The sequence below is a fragment of the Salvelinus fontinalis genome, chromosome 28, assembly GCF_029448725.1.
Source record: "Salvelinus fontinalis isolate EN_2023a chromosome 28, ASM2944872v1, whole genome shotgun sequence".
Taxonomy (NCBI): domain Eukaryota; kingdom Metazoa; phylum Chordata; class Actinopteri; order Salmoniformes; family Salmonidae; genus Salvelinus; species Salvelinus fontinalis.
This window is the reverse complement of record NC_074692.1, coordinates 11,662,003-11,689,969: the sequence shown is the minus strand read 5'-3', so window position 1 is coordinate 11,689,969 and position 27,967 is coordinate 11,662,003. Positions and strand designations below refer to the sequence as shown.

Sequence of the window (27,967 nt, the reverse complement as noted above, 5' to 3'; positions counted from 1 at the left end):
TCCATGTTTACTCCATTGTTTACTCCATGTGTTGTTGTCTGTTCACACTGCTATGCTTTATCTTGGCCAGGTCGCAGTTGCAAATGAGAACTTGTTCTCAACTAGCCTACCTGGTTAAATAAAGGTGAAAAAAAACAACTGAAAAAGCATGTGCAAACAAGGAGGCCTACAAACCTGATTCAGTTACACAAGCTCTGTCAGGAGGAATGGGCCAACATTCACCCAACTTATTGTGGGAAGGTTGTGGAAGGCTACGCAAAGTGTTTGACCCAAGTTAAACAATTTAAAGGCAATGCTACCAAATACTAATTGAGTGTATGTAAACTTCAGACCCACTGGGAATGTGATGAAAAAAATAAAAGCTGAAATAAATCATTAAATATAAATAAATCATCTCTACTATTATTCTGACATTTCACATTCTCACAATTAAGTGGTGATCCTAACTGACCTAAGACAGGGCATTTTTACTAGGATTAAATGTCAGGAATTGTGAAAAACTGAGTTTAAATGTGTTTGGCTAAGGTGTATGTAAACTTCCGACTTCAACGGTATACTTATTGAATCCAGACATTTCAGATTTACATTTTTCAATCAATTGTAAAAACATTTGAAAAACATAATTCCTCTTTGACATTATGGGGTATTGTGTGTAGGCCGGTGACAAAAAAAAAGTACATTTAATCAATTTTAAATTCAGGCTGTAACACAACAAAATGTGGAAAAAGTCAAGGGGTGTGAATACTTTCTGAAGGCACTGTAGGGGAGGGAGGGAGCACATTGTAGGGGCTGTTTGAGGTCGCAGACTAGAAAGCTGAGTGGAGCGGTGAAGATGAGGATCTGCTCTGGTAAACAGGCTGAAGGAATTTCTGCGTAAATGCTATTAGCATAGCATGTCCCAACACATTTCATCAAATGGCCTACTGTCTGTCTTGTTGAAGGAGCAGGACTTCTCGCTTGCATCATCTACCACGCTGGTGCTGTGTTTGCCAGTCGTCGCATGCGCCTGTAATGCAAATATACAGAGAGAATATCAGTAACAGACATTAATAAAATTCCATTAAATCAAACTAATTAGATTGAATGAGTGGGCAGTTTTATTTACAATACTTTCAAACTGTTGTTTAAAAGAGACTCTGGGTAAGATAGATCATGAGGTATATTTTAGGACAGTAGTTCAGTGCAGTAACACCCACTGACAAAAAGCCACAACAAATTATTACACAACCATGAGACACAGCCAGACAGGAAAATAGCATGTTGCTGCAAGGGGTATTTCGGTATAGGAGCCCAAAAGAGGCAGAGGTAATTGATATTGTTTGGGCAGTTACTTTTCACCTAATTTTTACACTGCGTTACAAACAGACTCTACAGAGTCAAGACTGTCTATTACGTTTCTCCCAAATACAAAAACGATTGGAGATAGATCAGTCCTCTGTTACCAGCTCAGCTTTGAGTATTTGCTATGCATATATTTGAGTGGGTGTACTGTACAAGTGTGTCTTAGCATCAATCTGTATATCTTACCTGAAAGCGTATGTCCTCTGGTGCCAACTAAGTTGTCCTCAGATGCTGTAAGCGATGGTGATGACAAACTCTCCCCTAAGCCAAGCTTCGAGCAGTTTCAGTGCAAACTTCTCTGGGGACTTCTTCCTCTCTGACATATCCCACTTAATCTGGTCCACCAGCGAGATGTTTCCAACATGAATGTTCAGCTTATGGTGAAGATAAGAAATCGTGTTTCAAGTTAACGATCAGTTAAACGTCCATTATGTGATTTCAGATAGAAATGTAAGTTATAGCTCTGTCATTTTCATTGAAAGCAAGTCTGATACACAATAGATCCTTTTTATATGTCATATTTCTGTGATTTCTCCCTCCGTGCACTTTGTTTAAGCTTCTTTTTACTTTCGGTTTTGTACATCAGGTTCAAACAGAAAATATATTTCACAGCAGTTTAGGTGATACAATGATTCTCTACAACAGGGGTACTCAACTCTTACACTACGAGGTCCAGAGCCTGATGGTTTTCTGTTCTACCTAATAATTAATTGCACACACCTGGTGTACCAGGTCTAAAGCAGTCCCTGATTAGAGGGGAACAATCAAAAAAATGCAGTGGAACTGGCTTCGAGGTCCAGAGTTGTGTTTGAGGGCTCTACACATTGCTTGCTGTGACGAACTAAAATCAGGTGAACATTTTAGAAACCAGGAAATGGTGGAGCTATTTCTACAAATTGCGCCTTTAATTATAATAGTCTCAGTTTCCTAACTCTGGTCTCAGCTCATCATTGCACACACAGTAAGGTAAAGTAACAATCTTGGTTTTACCTTGACGATGACCCTCTGGTCAGTCTGTTCGTCCAGGATGCCGTCTGTGGGATAGGACTATCTGCTGGCGGATGGCGGAGGCAATGACAGGGATTAAGGCCAGTGGGTCCAGGTCGTCACACAGGATCTCAGCAAACATCTCAGGAGTCATGAGGTTCTCTGAGGAACAACATTATGTATCACATGAGAACTTGAACTAGGACTGAGAAGAAAAGGTGTTTGGGCAGAAGATGACAAGAACGTTGTCATGTTAAAATCATTTTGTTCTAGAAAACTACGAGATATATATGGATTCAAATACCATCGTTATGGACACCAGTTTTAGACAGAGCTACAATGCCATCCTACCATTCATATTCCAGGTGAAAGCATCCCTGAGCTTCTGCACCTCTATCTCCATGTCCAATCGGATCAAAACCAGAACTTCAGACTGGGTGGCGTTCTCATGGATCACTGCAGGATCATGGTCTTCAAAGATGTGCATGTGAGAGAGAGAACAGGACACACATTTGAAAGCTTGTTTCACACAGTTGTGTTTACATTCTGTTTGACTATGATAGGCCTTTACACCAGAGTTAATCTGTTCTTACAGTGGTTTAGGCTTTATCAGGCTCACCAGAGAGGGAAGGTCCTCTTCTTGTCTCAGCCTAAGCGACTGCTGTTGATAGTTGTGGAGCAGGGGACAGCGTCCAGGTGATGAGAGCTGTTGGGCAGCATGGGGATCCACTGACTATTCCTCTTATCCTTTTGCTCCCTGTTGGCAAGGCCATACACAGTGAGACATGAAGACTATGCATGAGACAAAGAGACAGTTATTGACTATAATACCAGGAACATCAAGGACCAGGAAAAACATGTATCTCCTCTACCTCTAATGCCTTCAGAAGGGTCACACTGGTAGCTAGGGTTGTGTAAACATGATCTGAAAGTAGTTAAAAAAGCCAAGGGTTTAGCTATTCCCCACATTTCAGAGGAGACCTTCGTTATCTCACATTAGGTATTGTTTCATGATAATTAGCTAGCCATCTAGCTAGTTACTACCCCAAGACGTACTCTTAAGGAGCCTACCTTTACTCCTTAAGTTCCAAGGACCATATATGCTATTTTCAGGGATAGACTGGATATGGCAGCCAAAATAGCCAAATACTCCATCTAAACGTGAATCGACTCTCAATTGCAATACGGTTCTAGAAACATAAAGCCCTTTACGTTCATATCCTATCAAAATAATTTCACAAATACAAAATATACACTTAGCCTACTGTTCACTGTTTTAACCTGGGCTAGCAGGTAGCCTAGTGGTTAGAGTGTTGGGCCAGTAACCGGAAAGGTTGCTAGATCAAATCGCTGAGCTGACAAGGTACAAATCTGTCCTTCTGCCCCTGAACAAGGCAGTTAACCCACTGTTCCTAGTCTGTCATTGTAAATAAGAATTTGATCTTAACTGACTTGCCTAGTTAAATAAAGGTAAAAAAATAATGCTCTGTTACAGCCAACAGTATTTTTCAGTGACAACACATTTCTGGCGGCCTTCTTCCCATTACACACAGGTGTTTAGAGCGTGCTAGATAGCTAATTATAAACTGGGTGGTTCAAGCCCTAAATGCTGATTGGCAGACAGCCGTGGTATATCTGATTGCATACCATGGGTATGACAAAACATTTATTTTTACTGACCTAATTATGTTGGTAACCAGTTTATAATAGCAATAAGGCACCTTGCGGGTTTGTGGTATATGGCCAATAGGGCTGTATCCAGGCACTCCATGTTGCGTCGTGGGACAAGAACAGCCCTTAGCCATGGTATATTGGCCATATGCTGTACCACACCTCCTAGTGCATTATTGCTTAATTAGCACAGGTGGTCCCTCTGTCTAACGTAAACACGCGTTGTAACATGTTTATATTGTAACGACCCTGGGTTTATAAGCGCGGAAATCGACTCTGCCGCTCGAGCATGCTTTTGCGGCACAGTCGATAGCGCGCCGGACCTCGGGCTAGGAGGTCGAGGGTTCGAGACCTGCTCCCTGCTGTTTCATTACATTGGTGTCGGAAGTGATCGGACCTCGCATCCACGACAGTGCGTGTGCTTGGCCGGTGAGCGCGTTCCTGTAAGACGTAAAGTCGCAAGCTAGCGCGAGGACGCGCTCTTTGAAAGGAGGGAGTAGTGTAACGACCCTGGGTTTATAAGCGCGGAAATCGACTCTGCCGCTCGAGCATGCTTTTGCGGCACAGTCGATAGCGCGCCGGACCTCGGGCTAGGAGGTTGAGGGTTCGAGACCTGCTCCCTGCCTGTTTCATTACAATATTGTAGTGTGGGAAAACTGATCATGTAAAAAGGTTCGTATCAATTGAACCTTTTGTTTTTAGAAAATGATTTATCCGATATGAAAAGCTTCCAAAACCATACCGCAAGCAACGCGTGTTGAGACCGAGTGTCGGGGGTCTTAACAAAACTCCCCCATACAGAAGACACCTTCATCCAATGACTACTGTGTAATGGAATGGAACTGAGATTCATGATCAAGGGCTAGCTAGTTACTAACCATGTGATGATTGCATTATTTTCTTCCTCTCCTCCACTGATGCTAGTTTCCTCTATAGCGACGGGTATCATTATACAAGTAACCTCTGAACATACGCAGGTAATTTCTGACCTAAAAGCAAAAACAACAAATTGGTTAACAGCTGTTATTGTTGTTTTATCGACGGTAGCCTAACTCTTTCCGGTAATTAACAAACAAATGCACAAAAAATGTAGCAAGCTAATGTTACTATAGCTAAATAACACTAAATTACTCATCTTAAAAATATACTATAGCCAAAGAAACTAACCTCCGACCCAATCAAATAATAATCCCCATTTTCTTCAAGCTGGAATTTATATGTTTAAGGTAATGACTAAAGAATTTCACCCTGAAATGTAATTATTAGATTATGTAACATGTATAATGAATAATTAGACAAATGTAACTATTAGTAATTATTAGATTATGTAACATGTATAATGAATAATTAGAGTGATAAACTTAAGTCCAATAAGGTTTGGTCGAGACAAGTAAGGGAGAGAAATATGTGTGTGTGACTAAGAAAACACAGAGGACAATTAAACTATACATGACCTGACCTGGTTAGAACTCTGAGAAATTTACGACAGGAAAGGGAGTCCTGTCAAGGTCCCTCTAATCTCGGGAGGATGGAACTGCCAGCTTGGTAGTGATAAATGAGGAATGAGAACTGTGGGGAAAGATACATCCCACCTACTGTTTGTGTGTAAGGAGGTAGGGGGGTGGAAGTTATAAAATGACATGTCTTTGCATTTTTTGACTTTAGAGCGCTCTCTGAATAAACGTTACGGACCTCTTGCAGAAGCTGAGTCTTTGCCTAATTATTATTAAACCCAGGGTCTTACAAACCTCGGGGTTTGGTCAAAGCTTAAATAATAGTTTAGTTATCATCATTGGGATTGAAAATTCTCGTGCCAGTATTACTAAGAGCCATATTGGAAATAGCACTAACCATTTGTTATGACATCTGGGATACGGATCATCTTCGATGAGGTTGAATGGCGGTTGGCATCCAATATGTTACATTACCGCCACCTACTAGACTAGAGTATAACACCCTTATACTTTGCTTGAAATTTAAAAATAGAAAAATAAACAAAACCCCACCATCTAACACTACATACACTCACAAAAAAATATGTTTAAAAATCAAATCAAATTACCACCACCCTACTCCACTATTTAAATCTATTTAGTCCTACATCATGCCAACAACCTGAAAGGATGGGACATCACCACTTAACGCACCCTGTAGCTCTTTTGATGTCAAGTCTTGCACACCCAAATGCCTTTCTGCAGCTGCCTCCACAACCTCACTTTTCTGGGACTTACATTCCATCCCTGCAGTACAGTTGATAACCATTGCTAGAAATGCTAGAAATCCAATCTTACTGAAACATATATCACTTATTGGCCTATCCCTCTGTACTGGTACAGATCTACTATTACACCACTCCTCTCAGGATCCCTCCCCCTTGACCAATCTTCCTCTAATTTCTTCACTGCCTCAGCGTATGGCAACTTCTGCACTACTCTAACTCTGGAAACCTCAACCTGCCTCTCTCGCACTGGACATTTCTGATCCCCAGCTCCATGGGCACCCCTACAATTTACACATACCACTACTTTCCCAAATGCTACACATGTCTTTGTCTCAAGCCCTTCTGCACACTTCTCACACCTAGGAACCTCCCTCCTACACACTGCTGCCACATGCCCATGAGCTTGACACCTGTAAGAATGTCAAAAGCTCGTACAGGATAACTTATATATCCTAACATCACTTAATCGAGAAAAGATTCAACATCAAAATTCAAAAGAACAGACAATGACTCTTCTGTTTCACCACTCTAGGCACCCTGTCTGCGTCGCACCAAACGACGAGCATCACAAACACCGGGAATCTACCCCTTCAGTTGGTCAACTTTTACATTTACCGCTACCCCAGTAATCACTCCTTTCAATGGCGCCTTTTTCTTGAGAGTGAAACAATTCACATTTCTTGCCTCCATTTGTTTAACGCTGAGCACCTTCTCCCTCTGACCAGCAGAAACACAAACAATTATCACAAGACCACTTCTGGTTACCCTCACCGATTCCACAGTACCCAACTCTGTTTTCACCCACCCTGAAACCACAAATGGATCAGCCAAAAGGCAAGGGTCCACTTTTTCCCAAAACTTCACTCCTACTGTCATAGACTCATCTTTACCGAGACCCTCGGTGCAAGCCTCGGGCTCCGAAAACTTCACCACACCTGCCACCTCCAATACTTCGCCCTCATTCACTTCCCTTTCTCCTCCTGTCTTCAGCTCACTCTGCTTACAGTTTCTACCATTCTTCTTCAACAAACCATCTCCCTTTTTTCTACCATTTTTAACTGACTGAAAATCACCATCTTCCTCCCTCTCTCTCTTAGACCTCCTCTGCCTCTTTTTCCCTCCATTCCTACTCCATATTCCAAGTATATGTCTCCTTATGATAATACTGCACTTCTCCTAACATACATCTTGTTCTTGCTTTCTCAAGGGACGCCATTTAACCGGCTGTCACAATCTTCGTACAATCAGCACGAACCCCTCGGGATGTAGTGCAGTGCATCCACTAATAAAGCAGCTGCTTCATCTTGATGTTATTCTTTATCAAAAGCTGCCGCAACACTTTTAAATTTCAAACAAGAGCTCTCTCAGGGTAGCCTCTGGATACGGATCCATGGGACGTCCCTACCCTTAACCCCTAACCCTTAACTGAACCATTGCAAATTCAACTTCAATGGAGTAGGGACATCCCAGGGATAATATACTGTAGCCTATGTTCATCATAGATGTTTTCCTGTGAATATTCTTCAATTGCTGTAATTTATTGTGTAGGCTGTATGAGGCTATCAAACTGTTGATCCGTTTATACCAGGGGTGAGCATTACTATCACATCTGCCAAGGAAGGAGCCACCTTCTCACCCGATTGAACTAAATTACACCAAAACAACGAGTGAAAGTAGTGAGTATTGTAAACATAAGTGTTTATTTGTATATACATGAGTATATATATGAATCTATAATTACGTAAGAGGAAATAATGTACAATGCATAGCAAAATCTCTGTACAAACCAATAAATAATGCCAGGTCAACAAATACATAAACAAAGACAATTCCATATGACATCTTAATATTTTCATGAGACATGACACTGCAAATACATATAAAGGTTTTTACCTCTATGATAATGGCAACAGATTCTGCCAAAGTAATATGCAGAGTAGGACCAGTCATTCCAGGTAAAGCAAAGCAGGCTCCAGTAAATGATGAATAACACCACAAAACAATCAGTGATCAATCAAGTGGTAGTAAACAAGCATAAAATATACTGAACCATTTCAAATGTCAAGAGTCAAATGAGTTACTGTTACTATTCAGGACGGTGGTCCAGTTTCTCCATGGGTAACCAGTAATAACCACACTGCCACCTTGGCTTGAACAGTATATCTGAGGTTCTTAGAATGTTGTTGTAGTGTTCAGAACATAACACTCCGAAATGGCCATCTCCCCAAGAAAAATCAAGTGATAGAGAAATGAAACAAACATTGTATTTTGAGAGTAACAGACCCCTCGTCCTCCCTCCCTCCCTCACCCACTCTACTCATCTCTTTGGTACATATAGGGAGGGGTAAACCAGCCACCTTTCTCCATGGCCTGAAATATTTTCTACCACCACATGGACCTCAATCTATTCTCCGTCAGGGTTGAGTTTTCCCCATTTAATTGTGTCATAATGGAGAGAGAGACAGAGAGAGAATGTGTGTTCACAGTGCTCTGCATAGAAGAGAGCCAATCGGAGTAATCGGCAAAGACCCAATCACAGTGTAAGGGAGCAAATCACAGTGAGGGAGTTCGATTAAGTGCACCAGGCTATGGCCCATGACGTGAATGGGCCAAAGCGGTGAGGGAGGAGTACCTTTCTCAAATCAAATTGTAATTTGTGCCGCTCGGTCATGTTGTCAACAAGGCAGCGTCATGCATCGTTCAGAAACATACATCTCTTTTTCCATAAAATTTGTTTGAATCTTCTAATTAGTTTTCATTGGGAAGGCAGTTAAAGCCTTTTTTATCAAAAGCAATCACTTCTGCATGTGAAAACACAGAATCCTAGTCATTAAACTATGTGCTTAACCTACGTCACTTTTGTTTAGAGCCAACTTCGCCATCGGCCATAACAGGGAACATGGCTCACTCCTAGGAGGCAACCCGGTTACAAAACTAATGCAATTAAAGCTATCCCAGTTCACCCGGGTGAAGTCTGGGGCATTAATTGAATACCCTCAGTGACACAGCCCAGAAGAGATAACCAATCATTATGCTATGTATGTCCCCCCAAAAGGAACTCTTAACATCATGGGAGAGTTTCCACCATATTGCTATTACTCATCTCTATGGTCCTATCATGGTCATCAAGGAAAGGACACACATTTAAAAGGCAACTGAAGAGGTTGGGACCAGCATACAGCACTGAGCAATAAAGGCATGTAATGTCAGTGAAATGACAAACAACTTTTTGGGTGTCTATTCCATGACATAAAAAGACCACTGGCATGCTCGTAATAATTTCAGAGTTGGTGTCATTGCTCTCACTCTGTCTGCTTGTAAGTAAGAAGAAGCTTGTTTGGGGTTTGATGCACTGCTTTCTTTTGAGGCGAGAATTGTTAACTCCTCTTGCATGATTGGGCAGCCATAAGGGGAATCCTCAGGCAGTTACAGATTATACATGATACCACTATCCCACTGTCAGTACTGGGATGTAAACCGTTGTTTTCCATACAGAGATAGTCCAGTAGGGACAGGGTGGTATGAAATGCTGTCCTCTGAGCCCCTGAATCACTCAGTGATACTCAATACCATGCAGTCGTATGAAAGTCCCAAAGTCATGCCTTTCCTCACCCCAAAAAGTTTTTTTTAAATTAAGGTGAATTATTGACCTTTAGAAAATTTACATTTAGCAGCAGCCCCATAGCAAAGGAAAGGGTGGCAAAAAACTAAAGCAATGCCTAACTGTAATGGGAACATCGTCAAACATAAAGGTCCATTGCAAAGTAATGCTGATATTATGCTGTGAAGTTGGGTATTTTTTAAATACCATAATACTGTATCTCTATCACGTTTTTCTCTTATTTTACACCTACCTCTCTGTAATCTTTCTAATGTTTATTTTGAGCATATTGAGCCCCATTGCTACATCCTTCTTCCTTGTAGTGGTTATAATTGAATATAACAAGATGTGTCTCTTGGCTGCTCTTAATAGAGTGTACACTATTCACACCTTGTTTGCTCTGAAATGGGCACAGACTTGAACCTATATTCAATATGGCAGCATCTGCAGTAAACTCTTCAAACTTACAAAGGAGCACCTCTCTATCTAATCACAACAGGCCACTTTAGTTTTCTGTACGTTCCTTGTGCTCCTGTTTTACTGTATTTACTAACACCCCTCTTATCATCACAGAGTCAGAGAGAGTATGTAACATGACCAGATATTCCAAATATCTGTAAACACCATTGACACAAACTCAGGCACGAAGGGTTAGGGACAGCACATTGTTAAGCTCCCAATAATCAAGGCCTGCGCCAAGAAGACATCAGTCTCTTCAGGCTTGTCTGGAGAGTCCTGGTCTGGACACAATTGTGTTGATACCGGTAATTGCTTCTCCTGCTTTGCTGCCTGCTTATGATGCATGCAGACAGTTCTTGTTTTCCACTAGGCTCCGTCTCTAGTGTAGTTATCAGATAATTTAGTGTAGGTGGATTTAGAGGGCTATAATCCAGAAGACTGACAGGGAGCTGGGACACTCGCCCTTAGAAGATCCCTTTGGCAATTTTCAGGCCCTTCTGCTTCATGCGGGGCAGCGTACAGCTGGCTACACTCTTGGCCCGGCCTGTCTTGGATGAGGTACGTTTCTTCAGGACGAAGTTATAGTTGGCGGTAGAGTTCATGGCATAGAACACGTTGGCATTGTCTGGGATCTGCAGCTCTATAGGGTGAGAGGAGAGGTGTATATATTGTTAGTAAAAACATTTGTTTTCCAGGTAAGTAATTAATAAATTAGGACACTATACAAGATGGATGGAGATAAGTGTCAGTGGTAAGAACAACAAATTGATAAACTATTAATGACAATCTGTTTGAATGATAATGAAAAGTATTATATGGGTGAAAACGAAATATGAAAAGGTCCAATGCAGCCATTTTTATCTCAATATCATTTGGGTTGGGGCCCCTCCTTGGGTTGTGCCGTGGCGGAGATCTTTGTGGGCTATACTCGGCCTTGTCTCAGGATGGTAAGTTGGTGGTTGAAGTTATCCCTCTAGTGGTGTTTGGGCTGTGCTTTGGCAAAGTGGGTGGGGTTATATCCTGCCTGTTTGGCCCTGTCAGGGGGTATCATCGGATGGGGCCACAGTGTCTCCTGACCCCTCCTGTCTCAGCCTCCAGTATGTATGCTTCAGTAGATTATGTGTCGGGGGGCTAGGGTCAGTCTATTAAATCTGGAGTATTTCTCCTGTCACGGTGTCCTGTGTGAATTTAAGTATGCTCTCTCTAATTCTCTCTTTCTCTCTCTCGGAGGACCTGAGCCCTAGGACCATGGCTTAGGACTACCTGGCATGATGACTCCTTGCTGTCTCCAGTCCACCTGGCCATGCTGCTGCTCCAGTTTCAACTGTTCTGCCTGCGGCTATGGAACCCTGACCTGTTCACCGGACGTGCTACCTGTCCCAGACCTGCTGTTTTCAACTCTCTAGAGACAACAGGAGCGGTAGAGATACTCTCAAAGCCAACTGACATTTACTTCTGAGGTGCTGACTTGTTGCACCCTCGACAACTACTGTGATTATTATTATTTGATCATGCTGGTCATTTATGAACATTTGAACATCTTGGCCATGTTCTGTTATAATCTCCACCCGGCACAGCCAGAAGAGGACTGGCCACCCCTCATAGCCTGATTCCTCTCTAGGTTTCTTCCTAGGTTTTGGCCTTTCTAGGGAGTTTATCCTAGCCACCGTGCTTCTACACCTGCATTGCTTGCTGTTTGGGGTTTTAGGCTGGGTTTCTGTACAGCACTTTGATATATCAGCTGATGTAAGGGCTATATAAATACATTTTATTTTATTTGCATATTTCTGTTAGGGAACGCCTACTTTGAAGTGCGCATGTGCAATAACTCAATTCGCATTTGCACTCCTAAACAACGCAATTTTTAAAAACTTTGGCAAAGGGTAAAGTCTACAAAACTTAGTCCACTCTGTTCGTTACATATTTTAGTTTTGGGAATTGAAAACTGCATTGAGATTAAATGTTTCATCGATGAGAAAATTTGCAGAATGTCGTCCAAAATCCACCTCGTTCCATCTTCTCCCACTGCCGGCCACTGGGCTTCCTCTCACTACTATCGTTGGTAGTGAGTGGAAACTCCAAGCGGATGCTTCACATTTATACATCCAGTGAAATATCTGTCTCATTGTTCTATCTGTGGCACTATTTTCAAAGTAACATCATCACGTGATCAACGACATCTGAAGTGTTTTTTCACACCGGTGTTGCAAAAAGCGAGATCCCACTGATTTTGCTGTGTTTCCAATGCTTTCTTCGATTCCAAGCTGCTTTCAAACACCGACCTCTACTGGACATCGTACTTACAATGAATGTAGTTAGGATTTTTAAATTAAGTGTAACCTGAACGGTAGCTCAGCAGGTTGAGTCGGGTTCTTTGGGACTGCCATTTTAGATTTAAGATTGAACAATTGAACATTGCTTTAACATTCACTCACAAACTTCATCTGAAAGTTTCAGTATTGCTTATTTTAAACCCAAGAACATGTTTTAGAACGGTAATCTCAGTAAGAAATATGCTAACATAATTGCCATTGCTAGCTAGATCGCAAGCTAAAACGATTGCCTAGCAACAAACATCTTAAGATTTGTAAGAAGATATTTGAGAAGTTGGTAAGAAAATCATTCAATCTTAAGATATTGTTGAGGAATTGCACTTACGAACTATTTAATGAATGTATTTTTTTTCTAAAGAAGGGATAGCAATTAAGTACCTTACTGTGATTGTTTTCAATTCAAATGGTCAAAGAGAAACAAAAATAGCTTATTAGCAAAGAGACACTTCTCAAGGAAGAATTTTGCTAGGACTGTCTGGGAGGGATCAAATCAAATTTTATTGGTCACATACACATGTTTAGCAGACGTTATTGCAGGGTATAGCGAAATGCTTGTAACTGCTTGGTCTGAGTGGGGAGGGGAAAACAGTAAACCAGCTGTTATTGGCAGAGAAGTTTGGAACTCTTTTTTTATTGGTCCATTAACTAATTTACCCCCTGGTGATGTCACCAGGCAGGCCAAAACTCTAACCAGCTCTTACACTAAATGGGCATTAATATAATTTTCATAATTTCACAGTACCTCATATTGTGGAAATATAAAACACAGGAAATCAAGTTTTTGGGCTTTTAACATATTCTTGGTCAATTATCATATTACCTTTTTCTTCAGAGATTATCTGCATCAGCTCATAGTCCTCAGCTTTCTCTCGCTCCAGGTTGTGTTTCACCATGGCTTTCCTGATGACTGCTGGCGTCTTGTCCTGACTGGTCACCTGCACCAGGAGATAAAGAACACATTTTTAGTTGACATATAAAACTGATTTGCCTGAAATCTCTTCTCTGGCTCAGACATTGTTCATTGAATCAACCGCCCTCTGCTAACAATTAACATTTTCCACAACATTTCACAAGAAATGAATCTATCAATCTAAAATAACTCTCTCCTGCTCCTCCTCCTTGGTCTTACCAGGATGCTCTTGTACATGTTGCCGTTGTCCACCTCCAGGCTGACTCTGATGATGCAGCAGTCATCCACCTGCTGGTTGTAGCGGGGCAGGGAGTAGCAGGATACGGCTGAGACGGAGCGCTTGTGGGAGTGGGAGGCGCCTGGGAGAGGAGTGGAGGAGGACACAGAGGAGGACGAAGCGCTGCTGGAGCCTGAACCGGAACCCATCCCTGAGGTGTCTAGAGACGACAGGGAGGTGGACTCCCAAAACTAGAGACGGAGAGAGAGAGATTGATTACAAACCATTTACAGTCCAATGAACAAGCTTCTGTTTGCAGAGTGGCATGCTGCAATAAACAAATAAAATGTAAAATGTGAAAGTATGAGTCGTAAGTATAAAGATAATGGGGATGAGAAGCTGAGAAGTAATGTCTGTGATGAGACGGTAGTGAGGAGGTTAGAAAAGAAGAAACCCCCTCGTGTGAGAGGGTTAGAAAGAAGAAACCCCCTCGTGTGAGAGTGTTAGAAAGAAGAAACCCCCTCGTGTGAGAGTGAGAGGGTTAGAAAGAAGAAACCCCCTCGTGTGAGAGTGAGAGGGTTAGAAAGAAGAAACCCCCTCGTGTGAGAGTGAGAGGGTTAGAAAGAAGAAACCCCCTCGTGTGAGAGTGAGAGGGTTAGAAAGAAGAAACCCCCTTGTGTGAGAGTGAGAGGGTTAGAAAGAAGAAACCCCCTCGTGTTAGAGTGAGAGGGTTAGAAAGAAGAAACCCCCTTGTGTGAGAGTGAGAGGGTTAGAAAGAAGAAACCCCCTCGTGTGAGAGTGAGAGGGTTAGAAAGAAGAAACCCCCTCATGTGAGAGCGTTAGAAAGAAGAAACCCCCTCGTGTGAGAGTGAGAGGGTTAGAAAGAAGAAACCCCCACGCATGAGAGTGAGAGGGTTAGAAAGAAGAAACCCCCTCGTGTGAGAGTGAGAGGGTTAGAAAGAAGAAACCCCCTCATGTGAGAGCGTTAGAAAGAAGAAACCCCCTCGTGTGAGAGTGAGAGGGTTAGAAAGAAGAAACCCCCACGCATGAGAGTGAGAGGGTTAGAAAGAAGAAACCCCCTCGTGTGAGAGTGAGAGGGTTAGAAAGAAGAAACCCCCTCGTGTTAGAGTGAGAGGGTTAGAAAGAAGAAACCCCCTCGTGTGAGAGTGAGAGGGTTAGAAAGAAGAAACCCCCTTGTGTGAGAGTGAGAGGGTTAGAAAGAAGAAACCCCCTTGTGTGAGAGTGAGAGGGTTAGAAAGAAGAAACCCCCTCGTGTAAGAGTGAGAGGGTTAGAAAGAAGAAACCCCCTCGTGTGAGAGTGAGAGGGTTAGAAAGAAGAAACCCCCTCGTGTGAGAGTGAGAGGGTTAGAAAGAAGAAACCCCCTCGTGTGAGAGTGAGAGGGTTAGAAAGAAGAAACCCCCTTGTGTGAGAGTGAGAGGGTTAGAAAGAAGAAACCCCCTCGTGTGAGAGTGAGAGGGTTTGAAAGAAGAAACCCCCTCGTGTGAGAGTGAGAGGGTTAGAAAGAAGAAACCCCCTCGTGTGAGAGTGAGAGGGTTAGAAAGAAGATACCCCCTCGTGTGAGAGTGAGAGGGTTAGAAAGAAGAAACCCCCTTGTGTGAGAGTGAGAAGGTTAGAAAGAAGATACCCCCTCGTGTGAGAGTGAGAGGGTTAGAAAGAAGAAACCCCCTTGTGTGAGAGTGAGGGGGTTAGAAAGAAGAAACCCCCTCGTGTGAGAGTGAGAGGGTTAGAAAGAAGAAACCCCCTCGTGTTAGAGTGAGAGGGTTAGAAAGAAAAGGCTGCTGAGTGGAAGTACCGTGAAGTTGGGATCAGGGGTCTGCCACTCTTTCCCCAAAGCAGAGACGGAATGTTTTACTGAGGATGCAGAGGTCTATAGAGTGAATCACAGCCACAGTTAGCCAAAAGTGTGACCGGTAAAGTAAGTACATGGGGCAGTGTCAACTCACATGGCCCTTAATCATTATAGAAGATTAATTCAAAGACATGACGATGTCAGGACTGAAATTGCTGCAGTGATGCTGTAATTTCAGTATCTCAGAAAAAAAAATCAAGATGGATGTGTGCGGCACTATGAAATGCCTCTGCATTTGGTGGGAGTGTTCTCCTCCCCCCGTGTGACCATGGCCCGCCTCCTCACCTTTCTCTCTTGGGCGTCCGGTGAGTCAGACAGGAAGCTGGAGTTGACATCCTCCAGGTCAGAGCCGCTGGAGCCGGCTGAGGTGACGCTGAGGGTGTCCCCACTATCAACTCCCCCTCCCTGGTACGGTCTGAAGTGGGACTGGTCAAACGACTTGGAGTGGGGGCTTCCTGCACTGCTGCAGCTGGCCTCAGTTAACTGGCGACTGGAGATGGAGGAAAACACAGAGACGTATAAGAACCGGACCTCTAAAAACATCAGACTGTACACAATGGAAAACACTGGGTAAGGATGTACGCTAAAAATGTCATTACTAATTTTCAACTACACTGAACAAAAATATAAACGCGACATGCAACAATTTCAAAGATTTTTACTGAGTTAAAGTTCCTGTAAATCCGTCAATTGAAATAAATTCATTAGGCCCTAATCTCTGGATTTCACAGCTGGGAATAAAGGATTTGTTGGCACAGATACCTTAAAAGAAGGTAGGGGCGTGGATCAGAAAACCTGTCACACCTGGATTATCTTGGCAAAGGAGAAATGCTCACTACCATGTATGGAACATTTCTGGGATCTTTTATTTCAGCTCATGAAACATGGAACCAACGCTTTACATGTTGTGTTTATATTTTTGTTCAGTGTATAATACATTTAGGGATAGTGTGAAAAGTTGTCTATACTATATGGGGCTTACTCGCTCCAGCGTTTCATGATGCCCCCGTTCTTCTTGGCTCTGAGAGTGTTGCTGGCAGACTCAGAAAGCGGTTCAATCTCACAGGACAAAGTGTAGCTGTGGAGAAAAGGAATGGAAATGACAGCACTGTATGCCCATATAGACTTGATTCTTTTCATTTTACATTTCATAAAAATCCTTAGGCCTCTCCTCACCTCTCTGTCTCACTGAGTCTCTCCACTTCTGAGAACCAATCCCTGAAGAGGCTGTCCTGGGTGAAACTGTAGTTGTTGGACGCCAACTGCAGAAGCTTAATCTGAGCTATCACCTCAAACTCCTGCAAAGAGAGCGAGAGAGAGAGAGAGGGGGGAGGTGAGTCTGCCAGTCACCTCTGGTGGGCCACAACCAGAATACCAGGGTGTCTCCCTGTTTACCAACACCTATTTATCATAGGTACATATGAATTTAATTTACCTTTCGTCGCTTCTCAAAGTTGATAAGTCCACTCTGGAATAGAGAACAAAGAACAATAAGATGTGGGCACTATTCATGCTGCTATAAACAGAGACTTAACAAGTGTACTGAAGAGGCTACAGCATCCAGAGATAGATAGAGATAGACTCTCACCTCTGTGAAGTCTTTCATAGCCGTGTCCATCATGACCAGGTCAGTGAGGAAGGTGCCCAGGTAAGGAATGGTCCCCTGCATCACCCCCTGTGACAGAGACAGAGTCAGAGAGAGGAGTTATCAGAGAGCAGTGACCACAGGAGCAATTACACTCATCTAACCACTAGATGGCGCTATGAACACAATAACAGCATAAAGTGGTTGACTTTGGTATTTCATGTAAAAAAAAAACACCTAGACTCACCAAGTCTCTCTGCTGCTGGTGTCTCCTCTGTGCTCGTTTAGGGTTCATCTCCAGGGTGGCAAATTTGGAGGTGCCCTCCTGTAGAGAGAGAGGGAGGAGAATCTGGTTTTACAAAACTGCCTAGAACAGTGCAAAAACCAAATGTGAAACACAACTGGTAATGGCCGTGATTCCATTTCAGAAGAGTAGATGGAGAGGGCTTAACTAATTCACAAATGTATGAGAGGGTGCGATATGGGCATTGTCGAGTTAGCTCTCACGTTTCTGTGAATGGTGCAAACCAGTGTGATTCTTCACCCCAGGTAATGAGAGCTTGCAATCCTACACAGGCCTGGTTGAGCTGGCCCAGATAGATAGAGCAGTAGTGGTAAGTGGGAGCAGAGGTAAGCAGGACAACGCCTTAGGATATCCCTTACAGGCTCATGCATCATTAGGGTGGGGCTCTTATCTGTACTTGCCAACTGCCTATGACGTCAGCAGGGATTCCCTCTGAACAAGCACAGGTTTCCTCTGTCAATTCACAGCCAATGTACAACTACGTCAACAAGCACCCCAGGCTTCATTGTTAGGGCCAATTCATTTACATGCCTAATAGCCTAGGAATGTGGATAGGAATACCTGTTGGAGAAACCCTCTGCTTTTTCCAATCATAATTGCTTCGTATGACATCAAAGCAATTTCACCATTTCACCAGTGAAAGAATATGCTGGCAGCTAAAGAGTAACTTATGCTAAATAGGCATAACAACGACGAGGGCACTTCCTATTTCTTTGTGTAGTAATGTATTCAGGTGAGCAGACTAAATATGTTTCTCTTGGAGGATTCAGATAGAACTGAATATGTTGTCTGCTATCTAATCCTCTGTGATCTTCATCAAAAAGAATATGATCTGCCTCTAGTCCTGGTAGAAGCACGGAGCCTCATGTTGAAAGAGTAAAATATGAAAGACTACTGGTGACACGCTCTTCTTCTGCAGGCATGCGGTTAGGCATATCAAGTCCTCTCGAAACACAAACACACTGATACTTGCACTGGTGGATCTGATACACTTTAGAGAGAATACTGTGTTTAGAGATTCTATACTGTGTTATACAACTCAACTCAACTGAGAGGAGACAAGGTGTTAGCTAGTTTGTGTATTTATTTTCAGGATGCTATGGAGACCCAGCTGTACAGATAGAGATGAGGGCCAATAAAGCAGTAATGGGTCAGCCAGCCATATTTCCTGTCAACTACTTAGTTGTCAAAACCCATTTTTGACACAACCACATCCTGTTTATGCAGTCCATATCCTAAAAGATCTACTAGGTGCTGAGTAACATTTGGGTCATTTATGTGCACAATCGTTTCTACATGCACGTTTTCCCCTATGATCTTTGACCCACCTTGACCAGCAGCTCTCGGCTTAGAGAGTAGTTGTTGTCATCTGAGAAGATTTCTGACAGCTCACGGAAGGTGCGGAAATTCTCTCTGTTAGCAGAATAAGTCAAATAGGTCAAAAGATGAACCTGATATCTCAGTGGCAAAGACAAACCTAAACCACCACTGCAAATGCAAATGTGACTAATGATGTTTTCTTTGGTGGTTGGGGAACTTGACCATGAAACACCCCTGGTTCAATTCATAATCTAATAGTACACCCTCCAACCCAACTGTTATCCCTCTGTTGCTGATCCCCTGTCTCACCTGGACACCTCATCCCAGGTCCTCTTGAGTCGGTGGAGAGAGTTACACTGCAGGGCAGAGAGGATAGCTCTCAGAGATGAGAAGTTCTTGAGGATCCGACATTCCTAAACACAAAAACAGACATGACCAATGACCTACACATGAAACTAACTGTTGAGTGATTGAGCCAGACAGTGGGTCTAATGCCTTACCCTGGCCACCTCTATCCAGCGCTCCACCAGTCTGGCCCGCTGGGTGGGCTTCAGACAGGGGTTGCTGAGGCAGGTGGTGATGACACAGTTGGTGACACTGTTGAACTGGGCCACTGTGGCCCGAATGGTGGGGGCCAGGTGCTCTTTCCCCTTCTTATCCCGCTGGGACCAGATGCCCCCCAGGCAGTGGTAGGGGACCACCTTCTTGAACAGATCCTACAGGGGGGAGGGAGAGAGAAGGTAAGGGTAAGTAAGGGTGCGCACAAAGAAGTTGAAATTGAAGTAACTTGCAGCAAGTTCAAATTAAGAGGGGAATGTCTCACCGCATCCATGAGTGTGAACTGCTCAGCAACCATGATGGGGTCAAAGGACAGTAAGTTCAGGGCAGGAAGCTCGTCCTCAAAGACACTCTCTTCCTGCGTGGCGAACGGACAGCCAACCTGCTCCACTGTAAAGAAAACACAGCTGAGATAATAATCAGACTGCCTAAATGACCGTCTATATTACCAGTTCACCACAGGCCCTTAATAAGCATCAGCATCCCCATCATCCCTGATATCTCTGAGACACAGACCAGTTTAACCCTATCCTGGCTCTCACCGTTAAGGTCCGGCTCACACCGATGCCTGCGGTGGAAGAGGGCCAGCAGGTTGAGTGCACGGCGCTCCAGATCGGAGCCAGGGAAGTGTTGGTGCAGGTAGGACATCAGGTGGTGTAGACAGCTATACTGTGGAGGACTCCAGAAGTCCTCTGAGTACTGGTCCAGCCACGCCCCCAGGATGGACGACACATTGCTGCAAGACACAACCCGGATGGTAAGAGGCAGGGAATGAGGAGACGTGCAGATGACAGAGAGGGAAGAGCACCTGTGGTACATTAGAAATCTGAAAGATCAAACTGTTTGAACACGCTGGTCTCCCCAGACACTTACTGTCTGATCTCTGTGTGGTCCTCCTGAGTGTGTCTGTGCATGTCTATACCAGGCTGGCTCTGAAGCTTGGCATACCTAAGACATGAAGGACAACATCTGTCAATGTTCTACAGAGGGAACTGACACGTACACTGTGTTAGTTTGTGTGTGTTTGTGTGTACACATGCAGGTGTGGTTTTAGCTTCATAGCCGACAGTGTCTGTACCTGTTGAGTAGGAGGCCCAGCACCTGCTGGGTGGTGGCGAAGGAGCGGTAGGTGCAGAGGAAGATAGTGACGTAGGTGGAGTCCTTGCCCCTGAACGCAGACACCATGTATTCCACCAGCCTCTCCAGTGTACCAGCCTTAATGGTGCGTACTTTACATGTCTCATAAAGGCTGAGAGCAGAGTCTGTCTCCACCCCCAGCCATCGCTGCGCTTTGCTGGCAGACTGGTGCAGCTGCACTTTCCTCAGGGTGATGGTGAAGACGGCCCCCTCCTCCACCTCCTCTCCGATCTCCTGTGTCGAGCTCTACAGGAAAAACAAGACAGCAAAATGTTGGAAATACACAAGCAACGTTTGAGATCGGGCCTTTGCTCTTTCTCTCTCCCTCTCTCTATCACTCACACTCATACACACACTTAGAGTGTACATCTGTGTGTCTATCAGTGGAGGCTGCTGAGGGGAGGACAGCTCATAATAATGGTTGGATTGGAGTCCATGGAATGGCATCAACCACATAGAAACCACGTTTGACGTGTTTGATACCATTCCATGAACTCCATTCCAGCCATTATCATGAGCCGTCCTCCCCTCAGCAGCCTCCACTGGGGCATATGCATAAATAACAATACTGTTCAGCAAACAGAGGTTGCTATAGATACACAGCCCAACAACACAGCCCTGCTTTACAAACAAGGAACTAACAATCAAAGGTATTTATAAAGCCCTTCTTACATCAGCTGATGTCACAAAGTGCTGTATAGAAACCCAGCCTAAAACCCCAAACAGCCAGCAATGCAGGTGTAGAAGCCCAATGAAAGAGGCCATAAAACAGTTCACTGTTGTTGATTGTTGTCACCATTCGTTTTTTTCTCCAGCTCTCCAACACAGAATGTTGTAAACAGTAATGGTCATTTAAACTCACACAGTCTGACATAACCAGTACATGTAGCAGAATACATTTACATTACAGGACTTTACAGTGAGCATCCCAGGCACTTGACCCAGATAGCCAAGCAACATCGGTTTAATCACTTTTTGGCTTCCGACCTCTATGGGGGACTGGTACGTACAGTAATCTAGCATGCCACAGACATCAGTCATACCCTTACTTGTGTATCTGTCACACATTATTCATCGGAACCTTTCAGTAGCTAGGTATACAGCAGCTTCTCCCTCAGACATCTGCTGTTAGTCGTAGCCTACTCTGTACTCGCTCACCTTCAATCACACAGCTGCTCTGTTTTGCTTGGTTTCCACGGAGTGGAGCAGCTGCATTTCCAGTTCAAGTGCTATATTCATACTATCAATGATGCAACCTATTTTTAAACAGAAGTGTTTACTGTATGTTGTTACAAATCATTTTTTACATGTTTGTAGCCTAGTGGTTAGAGCGTTGGGCCAGTAACCGTAAGGTTGATGGATCGAATCCCCGATATGACAAGGTAAAAATCTGTTGCTCTGCCCCTGAGCAAGGCAGTTAACCACTGTTCACCGGGTGCCGAAGACGTGGATGTCGATTATGGCAGCCCTCTACACCTCTCTGATTCAGAGGGGTTGGGTTAAATGCGGAAGACACATTTCAGTTGAATGCGTTCAGTTATACAACTGGCTAGGTATCCCCCTTTCCCTTTCCCTTGTATGGCAGAGGCTGAGCACACCAGTACTGGACTTGACGGTGAGAGTAGCCCTTATCATCTGAGCCATACAGAAATGCTGCTGGCCTATCAATATTAACCCAATGGAACACAGCCCTGCTCTTAATATAATGGCAACCTCTCTAGGTTCATGGAGCAAGGCCACAAATCAGTGCTATTCAGATTCACCAGGTCAAGAATAATGAAAGAATGAAAAGAAGAAAGAAACCATAATCCTAATGTAAATGTAGATTAAAGGGTTTAGATAAGATTAGGTTTGGGTGGAAAACTCTATTTGTGTAGTCTGTGTATGTGTATACAGTGATGAACTGTGGCTGCCTGTGGTATGGCTGTGCCACACAGGACCTATTTACAACTGCAGAAAAGTCAGGGGACTCTCCAGAGACCAGGTTACCATGGAAACCAGAGGAAACTCCCAAAGAGCCACAGGAACAGGGCATAAGTAGGGCCAGGAGACAGACATATAAGTGAAAACAGCTTCCCCCATTTAGCCTTAACCAGTCATATTCCCTCTCTGCCTGACTCATAGCTTAGTCAGCGACAGAGGTGTCATGGGTAGCCCTAGTAGTGTCCATGCCTTTGGTCTTAGTCATGGGTAGTGTGCCTTTGGTCTCAATTCCACTTTCTGTTGTTCTAACACAAAAAGAGCCACCATCACAAACATACAATATATAGACGTAGGATCTTAATCCGAGCCAGTTTGCTACAGCATGAAAGTAATCCTGCAGCAACAGGAAATTTTCATTATTATGTGAATTATAATGAATGGACATTTTTTGTAGGGGTTGATACATTTTTGTAAGGGAAAATCAAGCCTGAAATTTCAAAGTGGAAATTACAAACTTCAGAATCCTTTTAAAATCTCATATGCATTGAACCTTTTAAATGTCCTGCATTGCTGTAAAGTTATCCTGCAACAAGGTGATCAAATTAAGATCCTACATCTGTTCACCATCAGATTCAAGTAAACTACAAAGACCTTTGTCACGAACCATCTCATTGACAGATTTTCATTATTCTGTGAGTACTCGTTCATATGATAATTTTTATCTAGTGTTGATAGGCCTACTTGAGTTGATTTTGTATTAAGTGTTGGATCTTGAGTTGATTTGATCAAGTGTTGTACTTGAGCACACACTAATAGGGTGGCACCATGCATTCTAGAAGTAACCTTCCTCATCATGACAAACAGGTGCTGCTGTCACAAGGGTGTGATGATGACTAGATACTAGACAATGGTGGGAAATATCTAATAGGGAAGAAAGGAAACGAGACTCACGTGGGGAAGAGTCTCCTTTTAAACAAGTCATCAGTTTATCGGAAAGCGAATTCTAACTGGAAAGTCCATCAAAAACGAAAGAATGAAAACGAGTCTTTAATTGACAGGCCAGGAACCTGACTGTAACCACAGCAACTGCAACATTTGAATGGGTTCTGTTTTGCAAGATCACTTTTTATGCAAGACTGTGTCAGAATGAAAACTTCTATGGGGAACTTCCTCTGTCAATGCAAGTCGACAATAAGTCGTCACATTCATGGTCTCACCTACAGTATATACTATGCATCCCACCTATAAAAATATATATATATCTGGATGTGTTAGCTTCAGTCAGTTAGAAACCTTATGAATAGCATGTAGCGAGGCTGTAGCCACAATGACCACATAAACAAAGCATTGATCTTTGGACTGAGCTAGTGCCAACAGAGACCTCCATCCTTCAGCCAACAGTTGCAGATAATCCGTTCTATACATGTGCCTGAATACACATTGTCACATGGCACAATTGCAGCTAATGCACATAGCATCGCTATAACAATCTACTTTTCATAATTGTATTTCAGTAGTTTGTTGATAGTGTTGGCTATTGGGAAATTGTTGGCAAATCCACAGCTGGTTTCATAATCATCCTCTCCTCCAGTTGTTCAGGGAACTGACACATAGAAAGTCCACACCAGAAAGAGATCTACTCCGAAATAAAGTAAACAAATACACAACACAAGCAATAGTGCAGTCCAACAGTACGGGCAGCAGCAGCTTCCGCTCACACACAATGGCTGTTGAAAGCCAATGAGATCATGTACAGCTTAGGATGACTTTTTTTCTAGAGCAAAATCTCAACTACAAACACAAATATACACACAAATTACACAAACTTTGTAGAAAATGTCCCGTAGACATCAATTTATGATTTACACAAAACTTAGTATGCAAGGGTAAAATGCGCGTGTGCATTATCTGCTTGTCTTGCTCATTTTCTTTTGAGTGCTGTTCTTTAAGAGAGGGCCTGTGAGCACAAGAGAGTTGAATGTTCAGAATGTTCTTTGTTCTATGTGAATTCATATCAGGAGCCATATCCACAAAAACTATATTTGGAATAGTCAGACAGAACAAGGCCTACATCCTTGCTATAACATTAGTAGCCTACGGTTTGGGACATAAGTAGAAATTCATGTTTGGAAGTAAGTCAAAGACAACTACTTACTTGGTATTGAGTTTCAAAAACTTGGAATAAAGTTCTTTTCCAGGATGCAGGCCTAAACATTCCAGACACTGTCTGTTTCTTTCATTCAACCTTCCTGAACCTCGGTGCCACTCTCCCTCTCTTTCACTCGCTGTCCCTCTTCCTCTCCCTTTCCCTTGCTCTCCCATTCTGTCTCCATTCAAATGAGCTACAAATCGACCTACAGTTTCTCATTACAGTACTCAGTCACTCTTCCGCCTGCAGTCTGCAGTCTTCAGGATAAGATCCAACAAACAATGGTCTCCCTAACAAAAGGACATTTGTAGAGCATTTCCACAAACACATACATAAACACACACAAAACAACAACAAAGTATGTAATTAACTATTCGGAGGGAGAGTATGATTTGCTTTTTACTTATTTGTTTGACAAATGATATGTCCAATTTGTTCATTACCACATATGTGGAAATACCCTAATATTTTAATTATTGCATATTATTAACAATAACACTTTTCAATTACGGTCCGTCATCTTTTACCAAGGAGAATTTGTGCCAATATCACCAGTTTAATCTCTTTGATTGACCTAATAAACTCAAAACCGAAATAAACAATTCGCTATAAAGTGCAGTACTTTATCATCATAACAGTTTATTGGCTAGATGACTATGCATCATGGCTAATGGACAAGGGCCAAAGGAAGGACACACATATACAGGGTGAGGACATCATCCACAAGACAAAGGGGCTCCTCCTCTCTACCCTTGGTTGTACCACTATCAGTAATGTCATATTTCAGATGACAGAATGACCATAACAGTATCAATCTTATGCCAAGCCTGTGACACAGCACTCCTGAGATAGACCAAGTTATTTACAGACTACCACTACACCATCATTTCAGCTCAAGGATATATAACTGCATATGTGTTACAGGGGCTATAGGGGTCCTAAAGCAATCAACAGCCATTGGCTGAAGTGTCAAATGAATTTCAATGGACTGAGTTTCTTTATACACAACTGAACCATTGAATTCCAATACTGTACATTCACCTACTCAGCTGAAGGAGAAGAATGGCTGTGATTATAGAAGCAGCTCCTAGGCCAATGAAAGAGGGGGATTAAGCATTAGCTAATTGTGTTACTGGAGAGGATTAGATTATAGGAGAGAGAGAGTTAGTGCATGTAGGAGTGGAGACTGAATTGCCCTCTACACTTGTGACAAATGAAGGAAACATACTGTCTGTAATAATAATGGAGCGTTTGAGTTCCTGCCTTTCGTTTCACAAGCTTGTTGAAACTGTTAAGGCAGCATTTATTCTTCAGAAGGATATTGAACATATTTATAAACATGCATGCCAGACGGTGGTGTTACTGGTAACATACAGTAAGTACACACACACACGGTTGGTAAACGCACTTTCCCAGAATTACAGATGTTTTGCCTGCCAATTCTTGATCTGATGTAACAACTAACAACATTCAAAGTCACTGTATCAATTACGCTCTCGTCCTCATCTGATCTCCTCTGATCGAAGGAGGCATTATGTAAGGCCAACCAATTTGATTAGTCATCCCCAATGCTTTATTTGCGACAACTTCTCGGTGAAAAACAACTGTTAAAAGTACAGACCCATAGTATAATACGTATGTGCTGAAGTATATGTACTTCTTTACACGTTCCCCATCTGCCTATAAGGCCAGTATTGAGCATCAGCACATAGTAGCCTAAGTTAGAAGGAACATATCCCACTCTTTTGAATCTTCCTTTGAAATGTGGGTAGTACAGGACACTCAGGACTTATGTCATGATAACAACCATATAAAAACCCTGAAACATCACTATGAACTTCAGTAGGCCTACATTTTATACATTTTGATAAGACTCAAAATCAATAGGATACTACCACATCCCAAATGTTCAGTTTAGGGACACTAGCTATAGGCCATGAGCCTATAATTACTGATTCGGTATTGATGTAGAGTTCTTTACGCACAGCTCACTGGCTTACCTCAAATAGTGGTAGGTCAGGGTCCAAATGGGTAAAACTGTGAAGGACCACCGGGCTTTCGTCCTCGCCAACCTCCAGCTTTACCCCATCCCAAATATTTCGCACCTTCCATGTTCCAGCATCAAACATCTCATCGATGTATCCTGATTTTATGTTTTGCGCATCCGAGTACATCCCTATAAAGTGGACCATTGATAAAGGATACGATTATGGCAGGCAATCGCTGCTGTGACAACCTATCTTGGTCGTACATCCATAGTTCCTTCGTATGATAGGCTACAATAACATTATTTTTTACCATGGACCCACCCACACAGTAAAAACGGACTTACATAGACGGAGTATGCTACTGTACTAAAGGCAAGCGCCTCGACCTACTGTACTTGGTAATACATGACTCAGTTACGGAAAGTGCTTCATAGCTCCACCTTTCTTACGGTACCCGTCCCTCGGGGAATCGTTGTTACTATTATGTCGCTGAGGAAACCGTCTCCAGAGAAGGTATTGTATATTAATACATTCGTTAAAATGTATTCACTGCATGTATCCATTACGCGCAGCAACAGAGGTATTATACCTCAGTAGAAATATAAAAGTATAGAAAACAACTAGAGCGTATAGACCACCAAAACCTACAATAAATCTAATGGATGGACCATAATCAGTGAAGCATTTTGAAGGCAAGTGAATCTTTTAGACGTTATGTAACTCACACGGAATGGATGAGTATAACAGTACAACTACAATTAGAGCTGGGGTATTTTTACAATTGTGCAATGACTCCTAAGCAATTATATTGAGGTGAGGCAACAACTACATGTAACATTCAATACTTTTCTCCTATTTTGAAAACAGCTGGTTATCTAAAAAATATGATAATGTTGCAGGTCAAAGGAATGGTATCATTAGGGGTATAATTGTATGTTCTGTGGATGAGTGCTCATGTCATCTCCAACATTGACTGGATAGACAATTTTGATGGTATTTCTCTAGTGACACTTCCCTCTGCTGGTCAGAATTGGTACACACTTGGAACCTCTTAAGAACCCAACATTACTACAACACATTGCAAAATACAATATTCAACAACATACACTAATCTAAGTGTGAGAAAGAAAATAAAAACAGGTGTGACTATGACAACATCTGCTTTAACAACAGGGGGTGTTTTCTACCAATACATTCCTGAGCCCACATTTTCTCCCATGTCCCATCATTCAGCAGCACAATATAGAGATTACTGGTGCTGCTATGATTCAGATTCACAAATCTCTCCCTGAACAGCTGTATGGGATGAGGAGATACAGAAAGAGAGAGGAGAGAGAGAGAGAGTGAAATGGATGGGGTAGGGAGAGGGAGAGTTGTCAGCATGGAGGTGCA

The 27,967-nt window shown here is 42.8% G+C and overlaps 1 protein-coding gene and 1 pseudogene across 6 annotated transcripts in view; both read right to left on the bottom strand.

Moving 5' to 3' along the window:
- Positions 1-1,523: 1,523 nt before the first annotated feature.
- Positions 1,524-5,217, bottom strand: LOC129825894 (SWI/SNF-related matrix-associated actin-dependent regulator of chromatin subfamily B member 1-like; annotated as a pseudogene).
- A 2,680-nt stretch (positions 5,218-7,897) lies between these two features.
- The window catches only part of LOC129826155 (ral guanine nucleotide dissociation stimulator-like), a 42,753-nt gene continuing 22,683 nt past the window's right edge, over positions 7,898-27,967 (bottom strand). For 3 of the 6 annotated variants that reach the window (XM_055886536.1, XM_055886535.1, XM_055886534.1), the window contains exons 2-18: positions 20,457-20,761; positions 20,252-20,326; positions 19,921-20,114; positions 19,644-19,768; positions 19,321-19,536; positions 19,130-19,233; positions 18,829-18,913; positions 17,444-17,521; positions 17,200-17,286; positions 17,047-17,079; positions 16,788-16,909; positions 16,594-16,689; positions 15,897-16,101; positions 15,555-15,629; positions 13,743-13,991; positions 13,434-13,548; positions 7,898-10,920 (exon numbers count right to left, since the gene is read on the bottom strand). In XM_055886536.1, coding sequence (XP_055742511.1) covers positions 10,745-10,920; positions 13,434-13,548; positions 13,743-13,991; positions 15,555-15,629; positions 15,897-16,101; positions 16,594-16,689; positions 16,788-16,909; positions 17,047-17,079; positions 17,200-17,286; positions 17,444-17,521; positions 18,829-18,913; positions 19,130-19,233; positions 19,321-19,536; positions 19,644-19,768; positions 19,921-20,114; positions 20,252-20,326; positions 20,457-20,761 — 2,340 coding nt within the window. In that variant the 3' untranslated portion in view covers positions 7,898-10,744. Of the gene's footprint in view, positions 10,921-13,433; positions 13,549-13,742; positions 13,992-15,554; positions 15,630-15,896; positions 16,102-16,593; positions 16,690-16,787; positions 16,910-17,046; positions 17,080-17,199; positions 17,287-17,443; positions 17,522-18,828; positions 18,914-19,129; positions 19,234-19,320; positions 19,537-19,643; positions 19,769-19,920; positions 20,115-20,251; positions 20,327-20,456; positions 20,762-26,587; positions 26,991-27,967 lie in introns of those variants that run through there. The other 3 variants (XM_055886532.1, XM_055886531.1, XM_055886533.1) reach the window with 3 other exon arrangements.